Below are 21,441 nucleotides of genomic sequence, written 5' to 3' on the forward strand. Positions count from 1 at the left end.
TTCCTCACTCAGTTTGCTGTAGGCAACTTTTTCAAGAAAACGATTCCCTACAATATTTTTATATAAACAAATCACTCAATAAGGCTCAGTTTCATTTGCTGTATTCAAATGAACCTAAAATAAAGCAAGGAATGAACCGAAATAACTTAAGGAATAACAAAAATATCAAAAAGGAAAAATACAAATGTAAAAGGTGAGAAGTATAATACCACCAAAATTTATGCCCAGCGCATCTCTTATCCTGGCAGGGGTTATGTATATTTTGCCATAGAGAGTCTCCAAGCATCCATTATAGGCATCAAAGCAACGAATCAATTCCCTCGAGAGCTTGTGAGAGATGTTCAATTCCAAGATATGTGCCAGTGCATCGAATTCCATTTCTTCAATAATAATTTTCTTTTCTACACTCATTTCTTTAAACACCCTAGCTATTGATTTTGTTTGGCATCTCAAATTGTGAGTTTTCTGCAAGGATTTGAACTGTATGTTATAATATATTTATATTACAAAAATAGAGTTGATTTAATGTGTATATGCTTACATTATAGTACCACTTATCCTTTATTGATATTGTCATCTTTTTCATTTTTGCTGTAAGGACAAAAAAATTTAGTCAGTTCTTAACATGTGAACTTCACTCAATTCACAAATGAACCGAATTTGGTTTAGATTCGTTGAACCTTTAACAGTAGTATCAAGTGAACCCAACTCAATTACGAAATGAAATAAATTCGATTCAAATTTGAACAAAAGGTGATAAACATTCAATCAGCAAGAAAAACACATTTTAATTCATTTTTGCATGCAAATGAACTCAATTAAACTAAGGAATAACAGATTTGTTGAACCCTTAATAGTAGAATCAAGTGAACCTAACTCAATTCCGAAATGAACCAAATTCGATTCAAATTTGAACAAAAGATGAAAACATTCAATCAGTAAGAAAAACACATTTTATTTCATTTTTGCATGCAAATGTACTCAATTAAACTAAGAGATGAACCGAATTATTTATCAGAACCAATAAACTAACAACACAGTTTCATTCGTATACCTAGTTACGGAGAAAAAATATAATCAGAAAAACTCGATCTACAAAATTAACGAACTCAATCCACTAAACCTAAAATTGAACTAGAAGAAACATGAGATTTGCGAGAAATTAAATGAACATAATAACAATAGTTTTTTCTCAGTACCTTGTGGAATCTTTGCTCTTGTTTTGGTGTGTTTTTTGTTCTTCGTATCGAACGTTCCATCCAATTTTTTAGTAGCAGAGAATACAAACGAGTTTTGAGAGATTTTGAGAGAGATTTAAAATTCTGCAGTAGCAGTTTCGAGATGGAAGAATAAATGTTTTTTTCATATTCAAATGCGAAGTGAATTGGTAACGTTTAGGAGATTCTCGCGCGTGTAATACACGTTTTATTAAGGAGATCGGGTTTTTTTGGTATTAGATCTGTTTGATTGGATTTGGATAGAAAATTATTTGGATGTATAGCTCAACTATAATATTTAACTAGAGTGAGACCCGCGCAATGCGCGAAGAGGTAGATTACTTATATTATAAATAGATTTTAATAAATGTTATATTAAATATTTTAAAGAACATATTATAAATAGATTTTGAATTTATTTTTTAAAAAAAGACATAGATTATTTATATTAGAGTTATATAAAACTGTATTTTTATTTTTTTTTTTCGATTTGCATTAATTGCTACACTTTGTTTTTTTTTTTTGCATTTTTTTTTGTTTGTAAATAATTAAAAAAATGAATGAATGAGAATGAAAAACATATAAAAATGTTAAATTAAATTTAATAAATTTTTGACAATTAGTATAAGAGATTAAGAAATGAAGAGTAGTAAGAGTCTTAATATGTATAAGTTGTAGAATTTGAATATTTGTAACTGAAATTTTTTATAATAATTATTATTATGACACTTTTAATGTATGTTTATTGCATTTAATTAGTACTTGATGTTTCAATTGAATAATAATAGATAAGAGTTTTTTGTTTTAATTTTTTAAAAATATTTTACTAAATAGTGATTGGCTGATTTTCATCTTTTGCCAAGTCATTAGAATTGCTGATGTGTCATCATTAGCAAAGAAAAGATGGCTTAAACTTATTGTGGAGAAAGTTAATATAAGTTTTTATATATTATAAAAATGTTAAATTAAATTTAAGAAATTTTTGACAATTAGTATGAGAGATTAAGAAATGAAGAGTAGTAAAAGTCTTAATATGTATAAGTTATAGAATTTGAATATTTGTAACTGAAATTTTTTATAGTAATTATTATTATGACACTTTTAATGTATGTTTATTGTATTTAATTAGTACTTGAATAATAATAGATAAGAGTTTTTTGTTTTAATTTTTTTAAAATATTTTACTAAATAGTGATTGGTTGATTTTCATCATTTGTCAAGTCATTAGAATTGTTGATGTGGCATCATTAGCAAAGAAAATATGGCTTAAACTCATTGTAGAGAAAGTTAGTATTAGCAAAGAAAAGATAGCTTAAACTCATTGTGGAGAAAGTTAGTATCATCTTTTATATATTATAAAAATTAGTATGAGAGATTAAGAAATGAAGAGTAGTAAGAGTCTTAATATGTATAAGTTGTAGAATTTGAATATTTATAACTGAAATTTTTTATAATAAGTTTTATTATGACACTTTTAATGTATGTTTATTGCATTTAATTAGTACTTGATGTTTCAATTGAATAATAATAGATAAGAGTTTTTTGTTTTAATTTTTTTAAAACATTTTACTAAATAGTGATTGGTTAATTTTCATCTTTTGCCAAGTCATTAGAATTGCTGATGTGGCATCATTAGCAAAGAAAAGATAGCTTAAACTCATTGTAGAGAAAGTTAGTATCAACTTTTATATATTATAAAAATGTTAAATTAAATTTAAGAAATTTTTGACAATTAGTATGAGAGATTAAGAAATGAAGAGTAGTAAGAGTCTTAATATATATAAGTTGTAGAATTTGAATATTTGTAACTGAAATTTTTTATAATAATTATTATTATGACACTTTTAATAATGTATGTTTATTGCATTTAATTAGTACTTGAATAATAATAGATAAGATTTTTTTGTTTTAATTTTTTCAAAACATTTTACTAAATAGTGATTGGTTGATTTTCATCTTTTGCCAAGTCATTAGAATTGTTGATGTGGCATCATTAGCAAAGAAAAGATGGATTAAACTCATTGTGGAGAAAGTTAGTATCAGCTTTTATATATTATAAATAGATAGATAAATAGATAGATAGATTTGGCAAGATTTGGAAAAGATGGCTTAAACTCATTGTGGAGAAAGTTAGTATAAGCTTTTATATATTATAAATAGATAGATAGATTATAAATAGATAGATAGATTTGGCAAGATTTGAGTGGTGGATTCTAAAATTTTGCCAAGTAAGCGATGGTGCTGACATGGCGTTAGTAGAAGAAGAGAAATAACTTAGAAGTAATGTGGGTAAACCTAATTTTGGTTGTGACTATTGGACAGAACTGTTTAAAAAAAGAGGAATACATAAACATGTGCTACTTGCAATGAGTTCACAATTAAAATGTTATTATTTATAACAAATAAATAGGGCTATTGAAAATGATATTGAACAACAGAATGAGAAGAGTAAACGGCAAAGTTGAAAATCTTTAGGAAGATACTCGGGACGAATTTTCTACGTTGGCGGCGTCGAATGGTGACGTTGGTCTGAGACCCAGAATCGATCTCCAACAGAAAAACCGCAACAGGAGGAATGGAGTTTGCCCTGATTTCTGCAATTTATGCAATGCGGCTCCGCCAGAGATGGACATCGTGATGGACAATTTGTTTTGAGGAAAAATAATGGCTCATGGGACCGGAAGAGGATGGAGGAAATAGGATCTTGGTACGGAGAGGTGCCAAGAGGAAATGTCTCCGTCAGGGACTGATCCGTCCAAGTTTTGTGAAGGTCAGGGACTTAAAAGTATTTTTCAATGGTCAAGAACGAAAATGTCTACGGGGCAAAAGGTCAGGGACCTATTTGTCCTTTTCTCTTAATTTTTTAACCGTCGTCAACCAGTCAAATTCTATTTTTTTCATTTTTTTTATGAAAAATCTGATTCTAATTTCTATCTACCTAATTCCTAACTTATTCCAACCCCATTAACCCCACCAAGCCACCAACCTCCACCTCCCTCACCTGTTGCTCTCATCACTATTGCCTTTCCTCCCCCTCTAGCTGCCACTAGTCATTGTCATGTCATCTTACACCTTTGACCCCCATAGATCTCATCTTTGTCTCACCTTTACCATCATTCATGGACATCTCCATCAACTACAAACTCAAGAACAAACAACAATGATGGCGGGTTACAATGCAATAGTGGCATTTTTCGATCATCCCAATGAGGTCCATGGTATCAGAGAAGGAAGACAAAGAGAAGGAAAGAGTGAAGGTTCAGGTGGGGTGGGATTGGGGCTTAGGTGAAGGCTATGGAAAGAAAGAAGACGAAGAAAAGGGTTGAAAGGCAGTGGAATTGGAATGAGTGAGTGAGAGGGTTAATTGCCTACAAAGAAGGAGGCATAACCAAACAAATCGAAACGTTGCATTTCCACGCTCTTGAAATAAAGACCATCTCTTTCTTTATTTTCATTGTAATTGAAATAGAGAGAAAGTGAGAAATAAAATAAAAGCTTGGGAATGAAAAAAAATTTGGGCTCAATGCAGTATAAGAAAGAAAAATAATGCATGGTGGTGAAGGGGCGACAGGCAATAGATGGTAGTTCGGGGTGGTGGTGATGGTAATGACGGAGAGAAAAAAATAAAGATAATGAAGATGACTATAATGAGAATTAGGGTTAGAATTGGAAAAAAAATCGATTAATTATTGACTATCGAAAAATTAATGATAGGAGTAAAATTATAACCTTTTGAACACATTAGGGACAAAATTAAAGCTAATTAAATATTTGGGATATTTTTAAAAATTTTCAAAAACATTAGGGATAAAAGTATACTTTATCCTTTAATGTTCGTGCATTAATATTAGCATAAAGAACTGTTTCTTAGATTAACATTGTTTTAACTCTCTCTCTCTCTCTCTCTCTCTCTCTCTCTCTCTCTCTCTCTCTCTCTCTCTCTCTCTCTCTCTCTCTCTCTCTCTATATATATATATATATATATATATATATATATACTGAGCCTCCCGCTGAGGCCCGCTATGCCAAAAGCGAGAAAAACCCCATCCCTCTCTTTCTTTCTTTTTTTTCGCCCCCGTATGGCGACATGGGGCGAAAAAAAAGAAAGAGCTCCTATCAACTTGTTCCGACCTAGGATAATAAGCTCATGAGCTTAGTCTTACTTCACCTCCGAGAAACGAAAGAAAACTTCCATCTCCAAATTTAACTCAGACGTAGCTCGCTTCTTTTGGGGTGTGAAGCCGTGTCAAACCAAACTACCCAACAAGCATTAGCTCTCCCTGAAAAGGAGGTGATCCAGTCGCACCTTCCAGTACGGCTACCTTGTTACGACTTCACTCCAGTCACTAGCCCTGCCTTCGGCATCCCCCTCCTTACGGTTAAGGTAACGACTTCGGGCATGGCCAGCTCCCATAGTGTGACGGACGGTGTGTACAAGGCCCGGGAACAAATTCACCGCCGGTCAGCATATATATCAGAGCACTTCATGGTTTCCAAAGCAAGTTCACAAAATGCAAGAAATTCAAAGCTTTTTGGTATTGGTAGCACTAAAGATAGATGCACTGAATTTTCTACCATAGAGAGATCAGCTTGAAGCTACAATCAAAGGTTACGAGCTCCTAGATCATCTCACAAGCACAGAAATTTCAAAGAAGTTTGGACCAAACTAGATCGAAACTCAGGAACAATGTGTAAGATCTTTAAAATTCAAATGATTGGTTGTGAATTTACACAGAAAATCTAATATAGGTTGAATACATTTTTTTCTCCTTTGATCCTATTAATTTTTTGGGAGAATTAGCATCATAATATGATATCAAAATTTCTACAACCTAAAGGTTTAGAGTAAACCTTGCTGACAAAAAAAAAACAGCATAAAACAGATATAAAAGAAAAATTTATGTAAAAATTTACACAAACTCAAAAAAGACTCTCATATGAGAGGACATATTAGAGAGATATAACCATTCATATATCTCTTTTTATTAGTTTAAATTTTTAAAAATAATATCATAACATAAACCAATTTTAAAAAAACATCATCTTATGTGTTTTCAAAAGTGAAATAATTTTTTTTACCTACTAAACAAGAAATAAAATACTTTTGCTTTTAAAAAAAATATAAATACCATTTCAAAAATCTTTCCTAAACCAAAGTTAAGACTACCATATTGAGCCACTGAATTAGTGTTTGAAAATTGCCTATAGGATATGACCAAACAAAAAATGTCTATAGGGAACAACAAAAAAAAATTCTATTGGACAGGAATACAAAGATAGAAAGAGACCGAAACTGATATGCAAGTGTTTCCAAAGGCCTCACTTTTTTAAGACAAAAGATAAAGATAAATAACAATATAAGATAAAAATGTTCTCGTCCCTATATTGGGATAGCAAAATTTTGTTGTCTTGGCGGTAGATTATTGTCTATGTTTTTATCGACGGTGTTCCAAACAGTAACACTACCCTGGTAAACACTCGGAGAGCTATGGAGCCAGAAAGGACTATGCCCAAAATTGCAAAAAGATTTGAAAGCAACAAATGAGCTTTTCATATTTCATTATGGCCTTCTCCATAATTTAGCGGTGTACAGAAAAAGCAGCAGGCAAGAACTGCAATGCACAGTTTTCATGTTTCATCAATTGATCATCTCATTTTCCCACCGACCCTTTTAGCAACCAAAGATTTACAAGAGGTGCACCCTAAAAATAAAATATAAAAATCTTTATATAAGAAACCGTCACATTATACACCAGCAAACCTATATGCCTGAACCTTTGCCAAAAATAAAATAAAATAAAATAAAATACAAATTTGAGACCAGAGGGGAGAAAAGAAAAAGAATTCTAACCAAGCACTATTTCATTAGCACTCACAACAATGGCATATTCAAAGGAAGGATCTCTAACATTAATCTAAGTATCTAAACTTCTATAGTATGCTATCAACAGCATCTTTTAGAAGTGAATTATGTCTCAATCTGTGACCTATGGAAAGCACCAAGAAGAAATTTTAAGGGTTAAGTTAGTCCTCCATCTCTGAAAATATACATGTTGGCTGGTTCAAAAATGTCGATACTTGACATCCTTATCGATTAAATGAGGCGGCAGAGTTATCGTCGTACTGTCCCCTCCATGCATTGCCACCTTCCGTGCCACTACATGCTTGATTAGGGATTGGAACTTGGCCTAAATCCCCATCCAAACTCATTTGTTGCACCTCGGCGGACGACAATATCTTTATGCTCTGAACACAGCTTACGAATTCTCTGCAAGGAATTATAACTTGAAGGTTAAGAAAAATATTTGATAATGTGTGAGAAAGAAGATGATGACAAATACAATGATTTTACTACTTACTCCCACGGGTCATCACCAACAAGAAGAATGTCATTCTCATGATCCACATATACTAGTTTCCACTCGGTCCTTTGAGGATCTTCTAGCTGCCCTTCAATCCCGAACATTCGAGCCAAATCGTGGCGGAGTTCATCATATCCTTTGTATCGCGTGACGTCGATACATCTTCCAACAGAACCACATTTTTGAACCTGCAAAATATGTATTGGAAGTCCGAAACACATGCAGATAAGGTCAAAGAATTCGAGGTTAGTTTCCGGATGACAGAGACTTCAAGAATATAGTTTTCGGGTCTAAGATTGCATATGCAAGTATGCAATTAAAGTGATGTCAAAAGCATATTCAAATTTATATTTTTAGCATAATTTCTTGTACATATGTCTCAGTAAGTATTGTAGATTCAAATTATTTATAAATTTGTCAAGGAATACAAACCTTAGTGTATGTTCGCATTCTCTGAGTCTGGTTAGCCCATAAGCCATTATTCAAAACCCCAGCATCGTTCATGGGAATATCACTTGAGCAACCAGGCTTGAAAGGCATGTTTGGCACCCCAAATGACTGCGAGCTGATGGCGGCAGTGGACAGCTCTGTTTCGATGTCTCTTGGAGCACCACCATAGTTAGCCAGCAAGTTTTGAAGATCTTTTTGAGAGTCATAACCTCTTGAGAGCATGGTATCCGCTGCTAGTCCATCAAGATTGGAGGCAAATGGTAGATTTTGTCTAGGATGCGATTGAACATCACCATCCATGCAGAAGTTTGGAAGTTGGAAGTTCTGGTGGATGCTACCCGGATCAATACAGTAAGATGTTCCGGACGAAGAAGCTTCCAGCTGATCACTGATTGTGCCTTTATACTTAAGCTGGTCAGGCCCTTTTATGCCGGATAATTCATGTTTTATCTGCATATCAGACTTATTATGAAGCTCTTGCACCAAATTATTAGTCGGCTCAACAACCGACATTCCCCCAAATGTGGTTGGTGCTTGTTGATTTCTTTTCATGAGATTTGGTGGAGATATCTGGCAGGTATTAGTAGACGGTGAAGTCGAGCATGACGGGACGTCTACATCGGTAAGACTAGAAGGAGCTCTACTAGTTATAACTGATTTCTGTGCATTCAGGGTTGGTTGGTTCACCGAAAGCTGTTGCGACTGCATTAGAGACGAAGAAGAGAAGCTGTTGCTGTTGAGAAGCTTCTCCATTGGGAATGAATTATTTCCTAGCTGTTGAGGTTGATGCTGCGATTGAGGCAGCTGCGGTAGTTGCTGGTTTGCCAGATGAGTATTTTTTTGCTGCAGAAGCTGTGACTGCAATAGTGGACTAGATGTTGAAATAAGTTGCTGTTGCTGCTGCTGCTGCTGCTGCTGTTGCAGTTTCTGCAGCAGCTGTAACTGTAACTGTTGCTCTGAGGCGTTTTGCTGTGACATTTGAGTCCCTTGAAGTTGCTGCAATGCCCTCTGCGATGTGCTTTGTTGCAAGAACTGCAATGGAGATTGTTGCAACTGTGTCGGTTGTTGCTGCTGCCTCTGTAAGAGACTAGTTTGCTGATCTATCGGTTGCTGAAATTGCGAGTCTAATGGCAAGGATGTCATTAGCATTGCATTCTTGTTGGCAGGTTGGATACTTTGTTGTGTCGGCATGCTTCCGGAGACTAATTGCTGTTGCTGAAGCTGAGAATAGGTTACCGGTTGTGGAACTTGAACACACTGATTAGAAGTAACTACCCGATTATTCATAATTGGCTGTTGACATGACTGTTGAGGTTGGTGTTGCTGCGGTGGAGGCGGCTGCTGCTGTGGTTGTTGCAGCTGCTGTGTTCTCTGTTGAGGCAGTTGGGGCTGCTGTTGCTGTGACTGCGACAAGTTTTGTGGCTCCGGCAGCTGCTGTTGCCTCTGTTGCTGCTGCTGCTGTGGCTGAAGCTGGTTTACTGGCGATTGCAACAATGACTGCAGCTTCTGCTGCTGCTGCTGCTGTGGCTGCTGCAGCTGTTGGGGCCATGATGTCATAGATTGCTGCAGTTGGTTGACTTGGTTGGGTAGATTAGGTTTGTTGAATTGAAGATTTGGTGCAGAGAGGACTGGGGCTTGGAAGTTCAATATCTTGGATTGATCATTATTGTTAAGGTTGCCATGGAGTGTATTGGATGAAAGCATAGATGGCGGGAAAAATCCGGATTGGGCGGCGGCGAACTGATTGTTCTGCTGCTGCATGCTCATCCATTGCACTAAACTCAAACCAGGAAAGATTGAGCTTGAAGCATCCTTCATGCCAAGTTCATCTCCAAGCCAGGGCATAGCTCTCTTAAAAGCATTTTCTATGTCAGACTCGTCTTCTGCAAAATCAACAACAAAGCTTGTCTATCACTACACTTATCTATACGCAAAATCGTAAAGGATCGGAAGAAAGTGGCGAGGGTCTTCCGAGTGTTACCCTTTGAAAAACAGGACAAAAACCATAAAATAGCTAGGAGAAGAACTCTTGTTACCTGGCATTCCTGGTTGCTTTGGGAATTTCGGCCTAAAAAATGGAGGAGGACAAATGTAGAAAGGAGTAACTACTGGTTCAACATCCCAGATCGAAACTCTGCTTGGGCGCTCCCCAGCTGTTGATTCATCCCAACCAACCTATCAACAATTTAAAATTATACTACATGCAGTAAGCTACAACAGAAGTTCAGTATCGACTAGAGCGAACCGCATAGCATCATGACCGATGATCATATTTCATAATGCATGTTAGCTTTTGACTTCCATAAGTTGAGGAAAAGGCCAATAAAAATTTAGAAGTTAAACACCAATATAAGTTCAATAATCAATTATTCTTCATACCCAGTTATCCAGATAAACCACATATTTCTTCATGAAACATTATTGGTTCAGTAATACCTGAAGATTGCGCCACTGTGAGTTTTTCCATCGGACCGGATCCAAGTCACTAACGCCGGTGATTGTACCCATATATCTGCGTACTCCAGACTCCTCAGTCTCAAACATCATTCTAAATCTCATACCAAGAGAAACTTGAGTGTACATGGCCTTGTTGTACTTGGCCAACGGAATCACAAATTCCGACGGGCTTGCCCTGTTATAATGATATAAGTTATAAGAGGCTGTCACAAATATTCATAGATTCCATTCTGATTCATCATAGCATAAGCAAGCTAAATATTAAATAGTACCTTGGATTATAAAATATGGTAAAAGGGCTGTTATTTGAAGCAGCATGAGCTGCAGCAGCAAGAATGCCAATGTGCATGCTGTCGCTGGATATTACCGACGAAGAGAGTGCCGGCTGCTGCCTATTAGCGCGCTTTATACCTAAAAGAAGTTGCTGTTTTTCATCTCTGAAAACCAAAAATATCTGGCTGAGCCACAGGGTGAAAAATTATCTCTGGAAGTTTCTATTCTTTTGTAAAGAAAAGAAAATAAGAATTCTTACCTAATGAAAAGAACAGAATCTCCGGCAAATAGCCTTTTCGTGCTAACAAAGACACTCCATCCAGTAGTCAACAAGTGCCTCTTTGGTTGTCCTGTAACCAATTATTGTGCATCATTAAGACATATTTCAAACCATTGATAATATATTGAAGGAAGAAGGCAATCTGAATAAGCTAGTGGTGATACCGCGATAAATATGCCTAAATGTCCATGTACTATCGTGCAAATCCTTCGCAACAATCTCCTGAGCCGGAGGTTGCATCGAAAAGTCCTATCAAATGCAAATTCTGGTCAGCATTGACAGGGAAAATCCCAATGGACCACATAAAACTCGAGTAATGAATGAAAAGGAAACAATTTATACACACCAGAGGTGGGAATATTTTTTCGGCTGCTCGACGAGGCACAGAAAATCCACCATGAGTGCTTGTGTCACTAGCTGTGAGAGTTTTGCAAAAGAATTCAGTAGGTTGCTGGTTTTGCTTGAGACCCATGTCGGATGCCAGTATTGCTTCCTTATCATACTGTAAAATACATACAACAGTCATCCATATAGTTCCACATCGATGAGAAATAATAACCCAGATACATGTTAACAAATTCTATGATTTAACAGCTGACCTACTTTATTTACAGGTTGAAGGGTCATTTGAGCATAAACCTCGTCAGTTTCAGGATCAGCCTGATCAAAAACAGAAAAGAACATCAAATATGTATCCATCATTGATATATATATTTTTCACTAACTAAGACAATAAGGACCATCATATCAAATGCTTGAGAAAGTAAGCACCTTTTGGTTTCTATATTTATTTCCTATTTTCATATTTCAGTTAGGGAAAAAGTAAAAACAGAAGCCAAAGTAGAAAACAAGATTTTATTGCTTTCCCTTGTTCCTTAAGACAAACAACTTTACTAGTAACAAAGATATAATCCTTTTGCTCCACAAAAGATCCTTTTTTTCCAGAAAAAAATCATTACTAGATTAATTTCTCATAGCGACAGGCCAAGTCGAAAAATGTGAGAGAAGCTGAAAATTAGCATGTTCTCCGTTGTGGACAACAAATCTTCATCTAGATGGAACATGTCTTGTTATAGATATTATTACAAAATTCTTAAGAAGTTCATGTTGTGTGTAGAACAGACACTCTGCAAGAGAAAAGTGCACCTACATGAAGGACAACATTGTGAAGCATGCAAATCAACTTGGATGGAAGGTTCGGGTAACTTGGTACGAAGTCGGCCTCCTTTTGCATGGATGCTGCAACCTGCAAGTTGCATCCCTCAAAAGAAACCGCATCAGCAACCAACAAACAAACAAAACAAAGTATATCAAGCTCTTCGAACTTCGGCATATGAGACATACTTGTTCGCTGTGTCCTTGAGGGAAATAAACCACAAGACTTCCAATAGGAGGTAAAGAAACCAATGGTCCAGCACAAGCATGCCATAACTCTGAATTGATTGTTTTCTTTTCTCCTGTTTTTAATCATCAAAGGCATATTGTCATCTTGTTCGGTAGAAAGATACAAACATTAAATAGTAAAATTGTACTCTTAGGCCCCATTTGGTAACTCTGTCATGAAAGTAATACAAATACATTGGAACACATAAATCTGTTTGGAAAAAGAGACAGATACATTAATAGGCAAAATGACAAATGACACCGTCCTACCACAAAATTTGCTGAGATCTTTGTCCATGGAAGAGTGAGGACAATGGAAATAGAGAGAGAGTCACAAATTTCTATCTTGAGACACCAAAAATAAGCTTAAGGTATATTATCCCAGGAAACAAAAGTCAAATGGAAATTTTCATGTAATAGGACAGCCCGGTGCACAAGCATCCCCTCTTAATGCAGGGTTCGAGGACAGGCCGCACGCAAAGGGTGTAACACTGCCTAACCTGATAACTATTTTATTGACTGTTTCCACGGCTTGAATCCGTGACATTGAGGTCACACGGTCACGGTCACTTGGAAACTCAATTGTTGCTCCAAGGCTCCCTTTAGAAATTTTCATGTAATAGTTTCGTATAAATTACACACGAAATTCATCCATTAAAATTTCCAACCTTGTCTTTTATTCCTTTTCCAAGCATACCCTTAAATTCATTCTATGCTTGTTTATGATTAAGGGTCAAAAGTCAAAACACATAAGGAAAAGACTGAAATTGTAGAATTCATGCTAAAAGGCAACAAAACACAACATTTTAAGAGCTAAAAGAAGCACAAAACTTTGTTCACACATGTTTACAACATGCCAAATAACATTAGTGCCACAAACAGAAGAAAACCTGTTTCATATTGGTTTTCCTCATTCTTCTGATTTTACTAACGGTTGATTGACTTGATTCAGTACCCTATTTGGTTCTAAGTGAAAAAATAGTCAGGTGAAAACCCATTCATGATACACCATAAGCTTCAAAATGAAAACTACTTTGGGTTAAAAAAATGGGTCATGAAGATCAAGAATCTTTACATGAGATTATCATTGTCCTTATTGTATCTGATTTAACAAGAGAGGACATTGTTGTACCCTCCCCTAACCGTTCCACACCAATGAATAAACAAATAAATAAAAAGGAAGAAGATTTCTGAAATTTAGATAAAAATAACTATCCTTATTCTTCACAATTATGCCATCCTTATTCCTTATATGAACCCAACAAAAAAAAAAAAAGAAGATTCCTCGGAATTTTATTAAATTAGTTCCACGGAATTGATACCAAGCACATCCGGACTTCAATTTTACAACCTCAAAAAATCAGAAAAATAATAAAAAAAAGGTGACCAAAAAATAAAGGGTGAAAGAATGCAATGAATGAATGATGAAGAAATAAAAAAAATAAATAAAATAAAAGGAAAATAACTGATTGAGTGAAGATAACTGATTGAGTGAAGAAAACAAAACTTTAGCAAATCAACAAAAAGATTTGCAACTACACAATCAAATGAAAAACGAAAATTCCCTTCTTCATGATGCACTCAGATTTATTCATTCTAATAAAACGGTATTAAACTAATTCAACCAGGTCAAAAACAGCATTTTCCTTGAGACAAATCAATGAGCAAAGTTAGTGTTTATTTTCATGATACAGGATAAAAAACACATAAGAAGAAGAAGAAGAAGAAGAAGAAGAAGAAGAAGAAGAAGAATGCAGAAGAAAATAAACCTATAAAAAAAAAAAAAAGGAAAACCCACCTTCGCCAGAATTAGGCAAGAAACCATTGGAAGGAGCCTTCATTGCAACCTTATATAAGAACAAGTTCAATACTTTTGGCCTTTTTCACTAGCAACAAGATTCAATCTTGTTTACCAAAGTCCTTTGTTTTCTTTTCTAATTCCCACAACCCTTAACTCCAACTCATTGCCCAAACCAACAGCAGAAGATGAAGAAAACACCCCCTTTTTGAAGCCCCCCCAAAATGGAAGTAGTTGTTGTTTTCAACTCCAAATCAAGATAACACAAAAAGTTCCAAATCCAACACCATGAAGACTTGTTCCACTTTCTTCAATCTGCCAACTTAGCTTGAAAATCCAGAGGACCCCAGCTCAGAAACATTTCAGTGTTGAATCACAAACCAAACTCTGTGCCCATATCAACATATAGCATTGAACACAACTGGAGCTGATGATGGTGTTCAAAAACCATCCCAAAACCTACAAAAAGCATATAAAAGAAGACAACCCAGTTAAGAACGCATTTCAAAGATTCCAAAACAAAAACTAAAACAGAGAAAGAGCATGAATCACCTTGAAAGCACCATATTCATCATTCAAAATGGAAAAGCAGCAGAGAATAAGAGGAGCAAAAGAAAAAAAGAGTTATGTTTTTTGAGAGGATTAAGGTGGCAGAGAGAGTGGGGAAGAGACCAAAGTTGAGAAAACTGACTTGTCGCCGGAAAATCAGAGGAACTGAGGAAAAGGAAGACAGCTTTTATTTTTTATTTAATTTAATTTTAATTTTCTTTTGCTTTTCTTGGGTTGCTTTATGTGAACAAGCCGACATGAAATATATGGGTGAAGCAATCAATCAGAGACAAAGCATAAGGCATAGGCATGGTTAAAGTCTTAAAAGAAGAAAGAAAGTAAGTTAGAAAGGAAGCAGGGTATTATAGTAACACCAACACTAACACACGCATTACCACTAAACATGATTAACGATTTGCTTAATTACATGAACATCAACATGAGTGTTTTTTAGACATTATTCTTCCCCGCTATTATAAGATTTGGGCCCCACTCCCAAAATACACCTCACGCGTCCACTTAATATTTTGGAATATTTACTCCACATAACCGAGCCTAATTTTCTTATTATTTTATACATCATTTTAAAATTTTTCTATCAATAATGCTTTTTTAACAAAGATAATCTTATTGCCATGATAATAATTACAAGAAAAAATACATTAAAAAGAAAAAGAAATAATAATAAAATTGGCTACTATATATTAATATATTTTTATATTAAATACTAATATATGATGACCAAATAATTTTTATAATTAAATCTAACTTAATTTTTTTTTCTCTTCTTCTTTTTTATCGTTGCTTTACATTTAAATATATTGTTTTTTTTTCTTTCTTCTGTTTATTTCTTCGATATTTTACTCCTATGTTCTCTTCTTTCCTTTAAATATTCAAATTCTTTTTAATTTGTGTTGTGTTCAAATCAGTTATTAATAAAAAATTTCATTTAAACAAACTAATTTTTAAGTTTAATTATATAAAAATAGCACAAAAGAAAATTATAAAAAATTTAGTTAAAAGACATAATTTATTTTAAATTATACAAATTTTGTATTTGAACAATACAGAAGAAAAACATAAAAATTTTGATTAAAAAACACAAAAATTTCATTAGAATAACACAAAAATTAATTTGAATAACACATAAATTATTTTAAATTATACAGATTTTTAGTTGAATAATATAAAAAAACATAAATTTTAATTGGATAATACAGAAATTCATCATTTATGTGTTTATTCTAAACAAATTTAAATATTTTTTTTTTATGTTTCTCTTCAAAAAGTTATATTTACCTTAAAAAAAATTAGAGTAAAGTATTGTTTTTGTCCCCAACGTTTGGGGTAAGTCTTAAAGTTGTCCCAAACATTTCAATCGTCCTATTTAAGTCTCCAATGTTTCAAAATTGACTCAATGTTGTTCTGCCGTTAGGGATCCGTTAACAGAATTGACGGCGGGACAAAATTGAGACGATTTTAAAACGTTAGGGACTTAAATAGGACGAAAACGTTAGGGACAAAAACGATACATAAAAATAAATTTTAATTTAATTTTATCTTTCAATAATATTAATTTTTTACTGTACATAGTATTCAATTATTTTTTAATTACATCAAAATAAATTACACTTAATCACATTACTTTCATTTTAAATTAATTTATTTTTTATAATTTTAAAAAATTTTGATACATTAGAGACAAAAGCTATAATTTATATTTTATTGTATATATATTATTTTTCTGCAAGTTTATATACTAGTCATTCTGTAAACATTTCATGATAACTAAAAATCTTTAAGAGTAAAATTATAAAAAAATTAATTTATTTAAAATGAAAGTAATATGATTAAGTGTAATTTACTTAGATATGATTAAAAAAATAATTGAATACTATATGTATAGTAAAAAATTAATATTATTAAAGGATAAAATTAAATTTTATTTTTATGTATTATTTTTGTCCTCAATGTTTTTGTCCTATTTAAGTTCCTAACGTTTCAAAATCGTCTCAATTTTATCATGTCGTCAATTCTGTTAACGAATCCCTAACGGCAGGACAACATTGAGTCAATTTTAAAACGTTAGGGACTTAAATAGGACTATTGAAACGTTATGGACAACTTTAAAACTTACCCAAAATATTAATGACAAAAACGATATTTTATTCAAAAAAAATTATGTGATCATGATCCCAGATTTCTATATTTACCGTGAATAAACTTATGTCTTGCTTCCTATGTTTCTCTCTAAGAAGCTGTGTATTTATTTTAAAAAGTTTCTGTGTTTGTTGTCAAAAAATCTCTATATTTATTATCAATAAATTTTTGTTTTTTTTCATATATATCTCTTTCAAAAGTTGTGCTTATTTTCAAAAAATTTATGTGTTTATCGTAAAAAATTTTCTGTATTTATTATTAATAAATTGACTTATCCTTAAACGCTCCTTGTTAAGTAGAAAGTGCTACACACCTTGTTAATTTGTTAAATCTAAACTTTTTATTTATTATATTTTATTTGAATAGTCTGAATTTAAAAAGACAACCTCAGATTAACCACTTTTTTTTATAAAATTTGAAATTTTTTTTATAAATTTTAGATATTGAGCTGAAGTCCAAAACAAAAAAATAGCATATGAATATTAATTATAACATGTCTGTACAAAAAATAAAATATTGAGCTTTAAAATTAAAATAAATAATATATAAGTTAAAAATTCATATACCAAATTCAAAAAAAAAGATATATTAGAATCTTAGAAAAAATAATATTAAATATATATTATGTATATAATATTAAAATTTAAATAAATTTTATTTTGTGTAAAAAAATTATAATATTAAATATAAACACAATGATAAAAAATTTTGTATATATATATCACGTAAAAAACAAACAAATATATAATAATTTTATTTTGTGCAAAACAAAATTATAATATTAAATATAGAGACAATAATAAAAAATTTTTTATTTTATATATATATATACTCACTTAAAAAGCAAACAAATATATAATAATTTTTTTTGTGTGAAACAAAATTATACTATTAAATATAAGGATAAAATGTATAATTAAACCAAACCTAAAACAATATTACACAATTCACCCAAAAAGAAAAACGTTACACAAATCACCCAAGTGCATATTTCTATATAAATCAAATGAGATACATTCGATTTGTAAATCCCCATTGTAAGTGATTCGATTTACTGGGTGGCTGACACGAATGCATAAATCGACTCTAACTAATTTGATTTGCATTCGTCTTGGTAATCCGAATTTACTATGCGGATAAATCGAATGCATCTCATTCGATTTATATAGAAATATGCACTTGGGTGATCCATGTAACATTTCTTTTTTTGGGTGAATTGTATAATATTATTTTGGGTTTAATTTAATTATGTATTTTATCCTAATAAATATAAACACAATGATAAAAAAAATTTGTATTATATAAATTTAATTAAAAAAATAAACATACTTACATATAAAAAGCAAACATAATAATAATAATAATAATAATAATAATAATAATAATAATAATAATAATAATAATAATAATAATAATAATAATAATAATAATAATCTAATTAGTTATTTATCTATATCTAAAGCTAAACGTAGCTTATTAAATATAAATAAAATTATTACACTGCGTCTAGATGATAGACTAATATTGAGAGAAAGACTGAAAGAAAAAAACTGAAATGAGTACTATTACTGTTTCCAAGATTAATCCTAAAAGACTATTTTAATATCTTAAAAATTAAATATAAGAGTATTTTAATGTTTTTAAAATTATTTTAAATTTTTAATTCCTAATACAATTAAATAATACGAATTAGTTTTTATAAAATTACTTTAGTATTTTTAGTAACATTCAGATTTTGTTGTGTTCTTATAAAAATTAATTACAAGGATATTTTAGCATTTTTTAAGTTTCAATTTATAATTTTTAACATAATTAAAAAATATTTATTCTCAAAGAGTATTTTAATTTTTATTCTAAAAGGGTATTTTATTTTTTTTTAAGATTAATTTTATTTTAATATTAAATTAATATTTATAATTTTTAATGCAATCAAAGAATTTCAAATAATCTATAAGTGTAAATTAGTATTTTAAAATTAATGTGTAAAATATAGTTTAGTACTTTAAAGATCTATAAGTGTAAATTAGTATTTTAAAATTAATGTGTAAAATATAGTTTAGTACTTTAAAGAGTAAATGGTCAAATTAATTCATGGAAGATCACTCGTTCTCTAATTTAGTTTCCAAAGGATTTTTTTTAATTAAATTTGTCCTTTAAATATTTTAAATTAATCATATTAGTCATTCCATCACTTCTATTGTTAACGACGTCAGAGTTTGTTGATATAATACCACTACAACAAAAGCAGAAAATAGCGACAGATTATTAGTGTCTGTTTTGACAGTCGCCACAATTTGCCAATTTAACGGTGATTCTGACAGCGGTTTTAAGAAGAGCAGCTGTATGATTCGATTTGTAGCGATTTTTACAAACCCGCTGCTAACCTGACTCTATCCATCAAGGGTTCGACCTCAATTTGTCCTTTTTCTGTTTCATTCTATTTTTCACTTCTGCTCATTCCTCAACTTCTCTCGCCATCGTCCCTGGTCGTTATCGGATTCGACCTTGTCCAACTCCTCTGTTTCGTCTCTTCCTCCAGATCTACTCGCCATCTCGTTCTACATGTGCGTTGTTCGAATCTGCTGTAGATGTATGAGCGTCCAGCTTCTGTCGCCTCCAATCTATATCGCCGCCAGCCTTTTACCGTCACCATCCATCACTGATTTTTCTCTTTCTTCCTTTCTTTGTTTGTTTGGGTATTCACTTTCTTATTTTGTCTTCTTTTTTCTCCTAGGTCATTGATTTCATTTTTTTACGTTGCTGGAGCAGCAAAACGAGGTGAGTTATTGAAATTTGTCTAATTATACTAGCTAATTGTGTTTGTTACAAGTCCAATTTTTATTTTAGCTAATTAATTTTTGTCTAATTTTACTATGAAATCCATTGCTCTATGAGCCCCCCGAATCTTGTTAACCCTAACCCTTTCTCCATGAGCTTCGAATGGCGCTGCATTTGCTGGCCCTGACCCCGAAGCAATGTTCCCCTGCTTCTTTTCTTCTATCCGTGGTTCGATTTGCTGCAGCTGCACGTGTTTCTTGCCATGGTCGCCTCCGGCCTCCGTCGCCACCACCACCATCTCAGTTCTCAGGTTTTTTTCTTCTTCCTTTTATTTCTTTACTCGGGTTTCATTTTTTTATTCATCTTTTTATTTAGATTCTTGGATTTGTCAATTGATTGAACACCGAAAGTTATATTTCAATTAACAACTTAAAGCAATCAAAGATGATTTGAGGAGTAATTTTTCTCTTCATATTTTATATCAATAGATTAAATATATTGAATTTGTCAGTTGATTTGATTGCTAATTTTGAAGAGTTAGATAAAGATGATGAAGTCTTTGTTTTTTATATGAGATTTTGGGTGCTAAAGACTTCTTTTTTTTTTTTATCTCTATTAAACATGCGGCATTTTTGTGGTCCTAATTAACTATTAACATCATTAGTTAATGACAGCAGATCAAATGAACCCCAAATTAATTGAGAAATTCCAATATCTCAAGTTCTCTCCTCAATTAGACTTTGATTTAATATAATTTTATAAATTTATAATAGTAATAGTAAGACTCTTAGGCTGCATTTGATTTTGAAAACAGAACAAGACAAGACATGGAGAACTAGACAGAAAAAACAGAAACACACAAATTAGTGTTCTTCTATTTTGTTTGGTAATAAACTAGAACAAATTATGAAAGTCTATTTTGTTATCATTTTTTTTTTCATTCAAAGAATTTAGGAAGAAAATTATAGTTATAAGAGTTATGATTATAAAAAATTAACAAGAATAATGAAAGAAAACATAAAAAAAAGTTGTACCTCTTGTTAGTGTCTCTGTGTCTTTTCTGGTTGAATGAACATAAAATACACTAATTTAGTATCTCTGGACACAAAATTTTTATCTATGTCTTATCTGTCAAACACGATTTTGTGTCTCTGTATTTTTGTCTCAGTGTCCCATGCCTGTAAACAAACGCACCCTTAGTTGTGTGTTGTAGTGTCACTTTATCTGTCACATTAGCAAATTTTGACCCCATCAACAAAGAAAGTGACAAAAGGACTACCATGACTAATTTAAAATCTTTAAAGAACGAGTTTGATTAAAAAAAAAATTCAAAGACCAATTTGAAAAACGAGTGATCTTTCAAAGACTAATTGACCATTTACTCGTACTTTAAATATGAACTACAAAGGTATTTTTTGATTTTGTTTTTTAAACGCTATAAGAATCTTTTAGTCTCTTGAAGTAGAATCTACGGAAAAACTTTAAAATTTCTTTAAAGTTTAATTTTAGTTGAGTTATAAAAAAGGTATTTTGGTTTTTTTAAATGAACTAAAAGTGTAATTAAGATTTCTTTAAATCAAATTTGAATTTTTAATTTCTAATACACGAGGGTGATACTGAGCATTTTGGACTTTGGTTGTTTAGTTAGGGTTCCTCTCCTCTAAATCAAACAGCGGGATTTTGGACTTTTGGGAGAAAACCGGCCGGATTCTAGTTCGATTTGACCGACCAACT

General features: G+C 32.2%; 1 protein-coding gene across 1 annotated transcript; it reads right to left on the minus strand.

The window, feature by feature from the left end:
* Nucleotides 1–6,920: 6,920 nt before the first annotated feature.
* Nucleotides 6,921–15,067, minus strand: LOC107630513 (auxin response factor 19). The gene is made up of 14 exons (XM_088508071.1): nucleotides 14,773–15,067; nucleotides 14,221–14,679; nucleotides 12,384–12,496; nucleotides 12,190–12,285; nucleotides 11,643–11,699; nucleotides 11,386–11,541; nucleotides 11,204–11,288; nucleotides 11,019–11,109; nucleotides 10,759–10,923; nucleotides 10,466–10,661; nucleotides 10,066–10,204; nucleotides 8,012–9,912; nucleotides 7,577–7,767; nucleotides 6,921–7,485 (listed from the first exon to the last, which is right to left on the minus strand). Exons 2-14 carry the CDS (start codon nucleotides 14,261–14,263, stop codon nucleotides 7,305–7,307), a joined length of 3,414 nt encoding a protein of 1,137 aa, XP_088364197.1. The 5' UTR covers nucleotides 14,264–14,679; nucleotides 14,773–15,067; the 3' UTR covers nucleotides 6,921–7,304.
* Nucleotides 15,068–21,441: the final 6,374 nt, after the last annotated feature.

Source organism: Arachis ipaensis, chromosome B3, assembly GCF_059453495.1.
Source record: "Arachis ipaensis isolate K30076 ecotype BB chromosome B3, ASM5945349v1, whole genome shotgun sequence".
Classification (NCBI taxonomy): domain Eukaryota; kingdom Viridiplantae; phylum Streptophyta; class Magnoliopsida; order Fabales; family Fabaceae; genus Arachis; species Arachis ipaensis.